Consider the following 12,440-nt stretch of genomic DNA (forward strand, 5'->3'; position numbering starts at 1 on the left):
TTCTAAATTAAAATATCACATAAAATTTGACATGGTTATTGATAAAACAATACAAATATAGACATATTAAGTATAAATGGATGGCAAATACAAATGAACTTCAGTCCCAAAATCAAAATACAAAACTGTTCATACACATGATTTTTGTTGATGGCCACTTCATTATCTCGTTTGACAGACTTTGTAAACTTTATCAATGGTAAATAAAATGACTGATTTTGAGTACAATTGGACCAAGACTTTGTAAACTTGACTACTACTACGAAATAAAATGACTGATTTTGAGTACAATTGGACCAAGACTTTGTAAACTTGACTACTATGAAATAAAATGACTGATTTTGAGTACAATTGGACCTAGACGTTGTAAACTTGACTACTACTACGAAATAAAATGACTGATTTTGAGTACAATTGGACCAAGACTTTGTAAACTTGACTAATACGAAATAAAATGACTGATTTTGAGTACAATTGGACCAAGACTTTGTAAACTTGACTACTATGAAATAAAATGACTGATTTTGAGTACAATTGGACCAAGACTTTGTAAACTTGACTAATACAATAAATGACAGATTTTTTTGTAAAATGAGTGATTCTGTGTAAAGCTGGACCTAGACGTTGTAAACTTGTCTAATACGAAATAAAATGACTGATTTTGAGTACAATTGGACCAAGATTTTGTAAACTTGACTACTTCGAAATAAAATGACTGATTTTGAGTACAATTGGACCTAGACGTTGTAAACTTGACCAATATAAAATATAAATGACTGATTTTGACTACAATTGGAAAAGTCCTAGACTTTACAAACTTGATAAATGGAAAATGAAATAAAATGACTGATTTTGTACAAAGTTACGGCATAAAAACAATCAGTATGTATTCATCTATATATTTCAGATATGTACACAATAAAATAGAAATAACTCGTAAATATGCACCACTAAATTACTTCCAACACAAAATACAAATTTACATGCATGCATCCTTCTCCATGAGGACTCAGCAGTGACAATTTTGTTTATGATACACAATTACTTACAATATTTTATTGTCTAAAAACCTTAGTTCCGTGTAGAGTGAGTCAAAAATGATAACAAACTCTACATTTATGTATAACATATTTACTCAGGGAAATAATTACTTATCCTTCAAGAAAGTAACAATTTGAGAAAACAGAAGACAAAAACTAGCTTTGAATTGTAGGTATTGCGCCCTCAGTGGTTGTAAAACAAGAATACCACGTACTACAGGTGACAAGTATTACTGCATTTACTGTACTGTATATAAACCCTATGTGGATGTCACAAGAAAAGATGTGGCCACCTAGCTTACTGGAAACTTATTCTTGCATGATATCAATTTACTATGTCCACTTAGCTTACTGAGGAATCTTTTATTTGTGATATTATTTTACTTTGTAGATGCAGGCTTCAAAGATCAAACCTATAGTACTAAAGGCAAGGGGGGTGGGGGTGGGGGAGGGGTAGCCATTACTGAATGTCCAGTCTATGTTGTGCACCACTGGATAATCTTAGGTAGCCAGATAAGTACAGTATGTTTATAATCAGACTACTAACAATAGTATGTTGACTGTCTGGTCTGCAGCGAGTCTGTCTGTCTGTCTGTCTGTCTGTGTCTGTCTCTGTCTGTCTGTCTAAACACCGTGATAATAGGTTGGTTCACTGTCACCTTGAAGGATGTAAGCCTCTTCTTCTCTGTAATCAATTTCTAAACTCTCTTCATGTAGTCTCTCTACAGGCAATGGCATTTTCAGTAAATCAGAAATAAAAGTAAACTGAAAAGAAACAGAGAAGAGTGTGTAAGGCTATTTTCACAAAGTTTATACACCTTTACAGTGTTTTCTTCCTTACCCAATATACTGTATCCGTACCTGTAGAAACACTTTACAGGAAAAATACTAATTGTTGAAAAACTGTATTACACCTTCCATTTACCAAGCAACATGAGAGAGCTTGATCAGCCTATAAGACAGGATGAAATGAAATGTTATAGATGTGTTTTGTCTTATAGAACTAGATTAACATGAAACACAAGAAAAAGATGTACACTGACAGACATGGAGAGTCACACACACAGACAAAGACATGGACTATCAGAAACTGGCATAGATAGAGAGAGAGAGAGAGAGAGAGAGAGAGAGAGAGAGAGAGAGAGAGAGAGAGAGAGAGAGAGAGAGAGAGAGAGAGAGAGAGAGAGAGAGAGAGAGAGAGAGAGAGAGAGAGAGAGAGAGAGAGAGAGAGAGAGAGAGAGAGAGAGAGAGGGGGGAGGGAGGGAGGGAGGGAGAGAGAGAAAGAGAGAGGGGGGAAGACAGACAGACAGACAGACACATGGAGACAGACGGAGACACAGACACAGACACAGACACAGAGAGAGGAGAGAGAGCAAGAGAGAGACGGAGACACAGAGACAGACAGAGAGAGGGAAAGAGATACACACACACACTTGATGTAGCTTGATGTAAGTTGTTTATAATGAAATAAAGAAAATGTAGTCTGGGAGATAGAAAGCTGGAAATGATGTTGTTTAGTTAATTCTAGATAGAGTAGATGATACTGAGTTGTTATCTTGATACATGGATGAATACATCATGACATAGAAATGGAATGATAAGTTTTAATTTGGCATTTTGTCTACAAGGAATTCTATGAAGGCTTAGGGGTTACACAGTCAGACAGTAGGTTACAAAGACAGATGGAATTTAGCAGAATATGATAAAATGATGAGTTTTGAAAAGAACAGCATTGCAAAGTTTTGATACGACAAGAACAAATTGCCATGGTGATAAACAGATTTTTAGTAGAAGTCAGGAATTTTGACTCTGTTCAAAATTTTTTTGGGGTAAAATTCAATGTATAACTAATCCTGTATCAAGATAACATCAAAAGTAATCCTACCCTCTCACCATACATAGTATTCTACACGGATGCAATATCCTCCTCAGTCTCTGTATTTTTCTCTTCACACTCCCTTTTCTCACTTGCTGACGGTAATGCCAGCTTAAGTAAGTCTGACACGTACAAAAACTGAAAACAAAACAGAATATAAAGCAGGTTGCTCAGTGAAATAGTCCACCTTGATTAATGTTTAGTCTTATAAGACTCAGATTTTGACAAACTTTATATTTAAAGGTAACTCATTGATATGAGTGCTAGGAGATACAACCAGCTAATTATGTGTCTCAACAACAGTGTTATGAACAGACTACACTACTACAATACATGATTAACTGGCTATCTAGTGTAACAAGTATTCATCAGGTTGACTATAGAGGGAGCACTCTATCCTGCATGACACAGATTGAGAGTGTTCGGTCTTGAAGGAAGTACTATTACCATTTTCCAAAATGAACTGGTGATCTGTTGAGTTTATATTGATGTACTGAAATCACAGATGAAATCTCTGTTGTAATGTCAATGAAATTGCAGCAGAGCTTGGTACCACTATCATCTTGTGCTAGGTAGGTTGGTGGGGGCACGTATTCTGGCATGATTGCATTTCTCAACTCACCACAAGTACTGCTTAGCTACTGTTATTCCAAGTATACTACCACCTAGTATATCACTCAAATAGTGTTGTGTACCCCCTGTTACTGAGTTCAGGGGGTAATACTCAATGATTATATTTCTCAACTCACCACAGGTACTGCTAGTTTTACCAATATACTACCATCCAGTATATCACTCAAATGATATTTTGTACCCCCTGTTACTGGATTCAGGGGGTATTACTCCAGATTTTATCAACTCACCACAATTACTACTACTATTATGACCAGTATACTACCACCCAGTACATCACTCCAATGGTGTTGTGTACCCCCTGTTTCTGAATTCAGGGGGTAATACTCCATGATTTTATCAACTCACCACAATTACTACTACTGTTATGCCCAGTATACTACCAGTATATCACTCCAATGATATTTTGTATCCCCTGTTACTGAATTCAGGGGGTAATACTCCATGATTTTATCAACTCACCACAAGTACTGCTACTGTTATTCCAAGTATACTACCACCCAGTACATCACTCCAATGGTGTTTGTAGTCTGATATCCGTGTCAATGTACACATCAATGCCAACATCAGAACTGCAACTTGTAATGCTGGTTTTAATAGTTTGGAGATCTTCCAGGAGAACCTCATCTCAAGGTAAAGCTAGGTTAACAAATAAAATTTATATATATATTCAAATAAATCTAAAAAATAAAAATTACAGCTTGAAACTTAACATGAACAATGAATTTTGGCATATACCACTTACCGGGTACAATAATAAACTTTTTACTGCTACTTGCATAGTTTTATAAAATAAGGATATAATTTCATATTACATATATAGGAATGAATTCTGACAACAGTACTCAAGATAAACATCTGCTATTAAATGAATTCAAAGAATTCTCGGTACCTGTAATAACATTACACTTCATGCTAAAGGGTCAAAATAGGACAAGAAGGTTAACATATTCTCAGTACCTGTAATAGCATTTTACCTCATGCTAGAGGGTCAAAATAGAACATGGAGGTTGACTTATACTCAGTACCTGTAATAGCATTTTACCTCATGCTAGAGGGTCAAAATAGAACAAGAAGGTTGACTTATACTCAGTACCTGTAGTAGCATTTTACCTCATGCTAGAGGGTCAAAATAGAACAAGAAGGTTAACATATTCTCAGTACCTGTAATAGCATTTTACCTCATGCTAGAGGGTCAAAATAGAACAAGGAGGTTGACTTATACTCAGTACCTGTAATAGCATTTTACCTCATGCTAGAGGGTCAAAATAGAACAAGGAGGTTGACTTATACTCAGTACCTGTAGTAGCATTTACCTCATGCTAGAGGGTCAAAATAGAACAAGGAGGTTGACTTATACTCAGTACCTGTAATAGCATTTTACCTCATGCTAGAGGGTCAAAATAGAACAAGGAGGTTGACTTATACTCAGTACCTGTAATAGCATTTTACCTCATGCTAGAGGGTCGAATACAACAAGAAGGCCAACTTATTCTCACATGCGCCTATAGAAATGCATGTTAAGCGTGAGGAGCAAAAGTCTCTGTGCTGACCAAGAAACTGAATGTTCATAATTTTTATGATCCACCTAGGCAGGAATATTCTATTTCAGGTAATGAGAATTAGAGATGTCAGTAACCAGCAGATGTGTAGTTGGACTAATCTTAATGATATGTAAAATGGACAACATGGAATGTCAACAGTAGTGGATTATAATTATATGGTAGCAAATATTGTATCCTTACCGCTAAGTATACAGCACAATACCAGGAAAATGATGCATGGCCAGAAATAAAAGACAACCTACAAAAAAAGACGAAGTAAAACAAAAACTGTCAACCCTGACTGTCATGAATAGATTGAGTCATTACAATGTTTGACCTAGTAATATCTGATTTAGCACACTTGGTTTATGAGTGTCTATACATTGATGGTAACAGTATAACACACTCAGTTGAGCCATTTCCAAATGTATAACACATGTACATGTACTTGGCTGCATTGAACAATTCATAAATTTATACATCATACAGAGACAGACAGACAGACAGACAGACAGACAGACAGACAGACAGACAGACAGACAGACAGACAGACAGACAGACAGAAAGACAGAGTTAGCCCAGTAGACAGACAGACACAGACAAACAGACAGACAGACAGACAGACAGACAGACAGAAAAAACATAGACACATCAATAAACAGTAAACTAAATAGGAGCATTTTACCTGGCTTCTTTGATGAGATGTGCATCCCCAGTACATACATCAACCTCAATATAATTATCAGAACAATTAAATAAACTATAATCAGGTTGACAGACTGTCAGGAAATAAGGTCGTAATCTGCCAACCATATACTTGGTAGTTTGTGTAAAGACTTCAGTGACAGCAGCACCAAATAGAAAGACACCAATGATAAAATACAGATAATAGATCAACGGAGGAACTGAATGTGTTCTGAGATTACGTTGTCTGAAGTAGTTATTACCAGTCCGGCGTGCCTCATTTCTTGATTGATAATATAAACAAGCTTCAACTAGTAGGACCTATATAAAAGAAATGATCATTGTAGTGTAAGTATTAGATATGTACTGGTGATTACTTGCATTACTATATGTATGTAGAAAAAAACAGCATTCATACTGCAGTGCAATACAAAAAATATGGGGTGAGTTCAAGATAAAAACAGTTTGCTATCTGCGGTTGTTAGCTAGAATGTCCATGTTGCTGGCACTGTACTACACCAGCTCTCATAGTAAATGAGACCAAGCATACTGTATTCGCCCATTATACCTGTATGCAAATGAGCATGCAATTGTTCCATGCACATAAATCATGTGAATTGGTTTTATTTCAAAAGAAATATACTATACGTGAACCCATGACACATAAATGCCAGTGTGAGTACTCAGAGGTATTTGCACTTGTGCTCGTGACATTTTCTGCTGCACTTTCACCACACTCATGAAAGTACAGCCACAGAGAATACTACAAGCATTTCTCTATTTTATTTATTTATTTATTTATTTATCGGATAACCAACGGGAGCTAGTCCCATTTATAGGCTCCTTTGGTTCAGTGTTCAGTTCAGGAGGAAACTGAAGTACCCTGGGGAAAATATGTGCTGTACAGTAGAGTCAAAGTGAACGACACTCTTCTTACTTACAACGTGGTAAAGTTAATAAAATCCAGCCAAAACCTGGTGGGTTTGAACACAGGTTGCAGAGGTAAGAGGCATACAAGCTCACCGCTAACTTGTGCAAAGACCGTGAGTACACTGCACTGGCACCCAAGGGAAGTGTCATGGGGTTTGTCATACTAGTGTCACTAAAATCTAGTTACCTCGAGGGCTTAAAAGCCTATGTTGGATAAGAGCAAAATGTTATCTGGCAAACCTATAGAAAATGTTGGTCTTGAATGAATCCTAAGTGTATATGGTTATACTGGTAAGATAGCACTAACACAAGAACCTGGAATTTACTGATGTACATTAAATTTAACAAGCAAGTCAAACAGGAAGTTATCTTGAGATATGATACTAGTAAATACTTGACTGGTAGAGCTATTCAAGTAACATACTTGTGACACTACAATCATCTCTGATAATCCCACGTGCAGTCACTTGTTACCATAACGACCATTCTTGCAAACCAGAGCTGATATTTCTTCTGTAACATTGTTTGTTGGTTAGTGCCATAAAAGAGGCTGTGGTTTAAAATGATGCAAATCAACTGACTTGCTTCTTTATTAAACTGACAGATCAGCCATTGTTGTGGGCGTGGCCTTTCCCCAAACTGACAGATCAGCGGTTGTTGTGGGTGTGGTCTAATCTCCCTTTCCCCAAATTAGGGCAGGCTGATAAACCCAGACTGATGATGTCATTACTGTCATTACTTTATAAGTTTGATATGAAACTCCTCTTTGGATTTATTTGTACAATCTAGTTCATTACTAAATGTAAACAATACAATATCAATGAATCTTTTACATGCCTCCCCTATTTCTTCTCTTTTGGCTTTTGAATATGTAATAAAACATGTCACTATAAAACAGTATGTAATCACAAAAGCAATAACATTAGAGCCCTTATGTCGATTCCCTCATGTCACTTCCCATAAATAACTTAGTTTCTAATTACAGACTTTCAAAACCATATCATTATTCTCTGCTGGTCGTATCATTTTTCAAACCCAATTATGAAAGTGAGATTATGAGAGTTCATAAGCTTTTTACTGGTGTGAAAATATAAAACCTCAATTCAACTATTCTAGTATTATAATCTCAATGAATGTCTTCTATCTGTAGTACCAGTAGTCATTCAGTACAAAAACAGCCTGAATCTTTGACTAGTTTCGCACCATGAGTAGGCGTTTTCAAGAACTTTGAATTCAATGAATGCCTTCTAATTCTATGATGTAGTCTGGATGCCAACAATGGTTTCTAGCTACATCTGTGTAAATGGTAACAATACTGTATAGGAACTAGATTATCTATGGCACTACAATATTGACTTGTTCTCTAGTGTTGTTCAAACGATTGAGTTCATAGTAGTCTCGGTTTCCTTCACATTTGATTATACACATAATAAACAATGTTATAAATTTGCTTGTAAGTTATGTCTTCGTACCAGATTTGAGTTCAGTCAGTTACAAGTGATGGTTATAGTATGTTTCAGAATACTACAAATACCTTTTAACTTACACATGCAGCTAAAAATTACACCCCTAAATGAACAAACTCGTGCAAACAAAGCTTGTGCCCCTTTTCAATAAAAGTTACTCTGTGAGTTTTGCAAGGGAATATCGGATATATTTAAACCCAATTCACCAACTTTGATGAGCTCTTTCCTATCAATACATCTTTACAATTGTAAATTTCACTCTAGTTCACTACCTTAGTACCAGCAGATGTAATATTGATGCTATCTGACTTGGGTAGATTTTACCTGCTTTCCACCCTTACAAAAACAATAGCCTGTTTACAGTGCTGTCAAGATACATACTTAACCTAGGAGGTACAACCAGCACTGCAAATGGGCTATAGGGTTAGAGGGTACAACCACCTAACGATGTATCTCAACAGCACTGCAAACAGGCTATAGGGCTAGGAGGTACAACCAGCTAATGATGTATCTCAACAGCACTGCAAACAGGCTATAGGGCTAGGAGGTACAACCAGCTAATGATGTATCTCAACAGTGCAGTAAACAGGCTATAGGGCTAGGAAGTATGACCAGCTAATGATGTATCTCAACAGTGCAGTAAACAGACTATGGGGCTAGGAGGTACAACCAGCTAATGATGTATCTCAACAGTGCAGTAAATAGGCTATAGGGCTAGGAGGTACAACCAGCTAATGATGTATCTCAACAGTGCAGTAAACAGGCTATAGAGCTAGGAGGTATGACCAGCTAATGATGTATCTCAATAGTGCAGTAAACAGACTATAGGGCTAGGAGGTATAACCAGCTAATGATGTATCTCAACAGTGCACTAAACAGGCTATAGGGCTAGGAGGTACAACCAGCTAATGATGTATCTCAACAGTGCACTAAACAGGCTATAGGGCTAGGAGGTACAACCAGCTAATGATGTATCTCAACAGTGCAGTAAACAGGCTATAGGGCTAGGAGGTACAACCAGCTAATGATGTATCTCAACAGTGCAGTAAACAGGCTATAGGGCTAGGAGGTACAACCAGCTAATGGTGTATCTCAACAGTGCAGTAAACAGGCTATAGGGCTAGGAGGTACAACCAGCTAATGATGTATCTGAACAGTGCAGTAAACAGGCTATAGGGCTAGGAGGTACAACCAGCTAATGATGTATCTCAACAGTGCAGTAAACAGACTATAGGGCTAGGAGGTACAACCAGCTAATGATGTATCTCAACAGTGCAGTAAACAGGCTATAGGGCTAGGAGGTACAACCAGCTAATGATGTATCTCAACAGTGCAGTAAACAGACTATAGGGCTAGGAGGTACAACCAGGTAATGATGTATCTCAACAGTGCAGTAAACAGACTATGAAAACTTGCACTTATTCCATCTGTACTTTTCCAAAGTTAAACTATCCTTTACTGTCTAAGAATAAATATACTTACTGTTAAAATAGGAAGACTAACACCTAGGAAGATCAACAAAACTGTTGAAACTGTGTCGTCTTTAAATGGATACTTGATACTTTCATCATCACAGTAAAAACCACGATGAAACGGTTCTGCAAAAATTTCAACCAATAATACTGGCAGAAATACTGTGATGATAGAACAAAGATTATGATATCGATATTAATATTTCTTTACAATCTGAATCAATCAATCAATCAATCAATCAATCAATCAATCAATCAATCAATCAATCAATCAATCAATTAATCAATCCATCAATCAATTAATCAATCAATCAATCAATCAATCAACCAACCAATCAATCAACCAACCAACCAACCAACCAACCAACCAACCAATCTTTATTGCATAACAACATGCCATATAGCACGCATGGTACACAACTAGCTCTGGATATATATGCTACGAGGTTCCCTCTAACTCTATAGAGGCAAAACGTGTCGAACCTCGTAGCATATACATCCAGAGCAGAGCTAGGTACACAACGTATCACATCAGAATGTAGCTGCAATAATTGTAGCGTTTGATGTGATTTTGAGGGCTTTTTCGTTCCTATTTTCGTTCCGATGTTTGATTCGGGTTAGACATCGGAACGAAAATAGGCACGAAAAAGCCCTCAAAATCACATCAAACGCTACAATTATTGCAGCTATAATCAGAATGAAACAAGCTAACAATAGTATTAGTAACATGTCATTCACGCTGAAACTTGTGCTAGAATTCAAAGTACGACTTGACAGTTACCATGGAAACTGAAGGACTGTACAAGCATAAAGTAATAGGTCCCTGCTGGCGATCCAGATAATTTGTTGACTTCTTGTCACTTGACTTGATCTAAAAACTTGGATGTGTACGTGCATGAATGCAATTTGCAAGACTGGTGACAGAGACTGTACATAGTGAAACAACACCTCACCTAGTGCCAAAAGAACGATGTCTATTACTATCTTGTGAATCCTCACTTCAGCCATTTCTCCTGCGTAGGAAATACCTTGATTTCGATTGCGAGTAGTGCACAGCTGCAGCTGCCCTGTATTGATGACAACCACGGTCGCTGGCTGCTATACTATGAATAAGATGGTCACTATAGGTCACAGCATTATCGCTTACTGGTTTTAGCGCCCTCAACAGTAAGAGTGACATCCCTACCAACAGCCCAGAGGAAGTTTGCTAGAAAAATACATCACGAAACAAACTATAAAAAGTTATATTTACAATGTAATAAATTCTATTCCTAGTTAGTTTACTATTGTTTACATGTTTTGTTGCTTAGGTTTGATATATTTTAGCATATCCTTGACCACAGATTATGTTAATTGTGTAAAACGGGTCAAATAACTATATTATATTACACTTTGCTATCCTATGCTATGACTTGGAATTAGAGGTGAATTGGGCAGATTTCCTTTACAACTAAAAGCCACAGTTGCACAGATTAAATATTGGAACAGAATTAATAACTTACCTGATAATCAAATTTTAAAGTGTACATTAAATGAGTATTAAAATACAAATAAACTCTAATTGGTCAAATCATATTCAAGAAATATTAGTTGTGAATGATTTAGATAAAGTAAGTTCTCATTATAAATACAAATAATGTTACACTATTGTCAAATGCAGTAACAGATTGATTCAAGTGCCTGTAGAAAACTGTGATTTTATGTTTAAAGCTTTTTCATGTACATGTAGATCAGTCAGTAAAAAAAAAGATTGCCAATTCGTTTACAATCTTATATCTCAATATTTACATAACAAATTAATATGCCTTAGCAACTATGATAAGCATACAGGCATAAATTTATGAATACCTCCTTTCACAGACTGTTAGGAAATCTAAAAGAAAATGTCCAAGAGATCTTTCATATACAGGAAACTTAGGAGTAGACTGCCCTTCTACCCAACTCAATTTGAATATTATAATCCTAAATATTAAAGTCAGTAGTTTTCTACTGACACGATTTTTAATTTGTTGAAAATACTGCTCAAAACCTAAAACTGATTTGAACAATCTGTGTGTTCTCATTTTTGTTTTTATCAGAACTACTTCTTCTGTCATTTAATTCACTACCATTACATTCGTGGCATATGAACCTTCTTGCTTGTAGAATATTAAAATTGTCAAGATTTGACCAAATACCATTCCTACTGATATTTATAAAATAAATTGCTTATGAATACTCATGACTAACCTGATAGCCAAAACACTTCAGTGTAAAACAGCTCTCATGAATATTCATTGTGCAACCGTGCATACATCATTTCTACTGACTCCCATGATGCAATTAGCCCATAGCAAAAGGTACCCTATCAATGCACAAGATCAACTTGATGTTTCTCTGAAATCACAAGTAATTGTAGATGACATAAAATCATGAAATGACTCTCCATACTCAATATGAAAATGATTTCATTTCCTGCAGTGGTTTTTCCCTTTAATTACAGAGAAATTAACAGGAAGACGACCTATAAATTCTCCAACAATACCACTTGTGATGTCTTCTTAAAAACTATAAAAAGAAAAAAATTTTGCTATCAATTTCATAACCCCAAACTTCACAGCCACAAGTCAAAATAGGAACAAGTGATCAAAGAGATCTAAAGCCACATCAATAGATACATCCATCAGCAAAAATAATTTCTCATAAACTAAAGAGCTTTCATAGATTTTAAAGTTATTAAAATTTTGTTAAAATTTACTATTAGCAGAAATGATATTAACTAGATCCAATTAGTATGTACACCTATTTTACATTCT

The 12,440-nt window shown here is 36.0% G+C and overlaps 1 protein-coding gene across 1 annotated transcript; it reads right to left on the minus strand.

Annotated features, from left to right (window-relative positions):
- Positions 1–1,440: 1,440 nt before the first annotated feature.
- Positions 1,441–10,653, minus strand: LOC144436740 (phospholipid phosphatase 2-like). Its single transcript, XM_078125594.1, has 6 exons — positions 10,599–10,653; positions 9,656–9,807; positions 5,779–6,098; positions 5,295–5,352; positions 4,012–4,188; positions 1,441–1,805 (listed from the first exon to the last, which is right to left on the minus strand). The coding sequence occupies exons 1-6, from the start codon at positions 10,651–10,653 to the stop codon at positions 1,665–1,667; spliced, it is 903 nt and encodes a 300-aa protein (XP_077981720.1). The 3' UTR covers positions 1,441–1,664.
- Between the last annotated feature and the right edge of the window lie 1,787 nt (positions 10,654–12,440).

Source organism: Glandiceps talaboti, chromosome 6 (assembly GCF_964340395.1).
Source record: "Glandiceps talaboti chromosome 6, keGlaTala1.1, whole genome shotgun sequence".
NCBI classification, from domain to species: Eukaryota; Metazoa; Hemichordata; class Enteropneusta; family Spengelidae; genus Glandiceps; species Glandiceps talaboti.

Coding starts and splice junctions, on each gene's coding strand:
- LOC144436740 (XM_078125594.1), bottom strand. CDS start 10,653: ATGGCTGAAGTGAGGATTCACAAGATAGTAATAGACATCGTTCTTTTG. Junction 9,808..10,598: donor CATCGTTCTTTTGGCACTAG/GTGAGGTGTTGT, acceptor CTATCATCACAG/TATTTCTGCCAGTATTATTG. Junction 6,099..9,655: donor TTAGTCTTCCTATTTTAACA/GTAAGTATATTT, acceptor TCTTTTATATAG/GTCCTACTAGTTGAAGCTTG.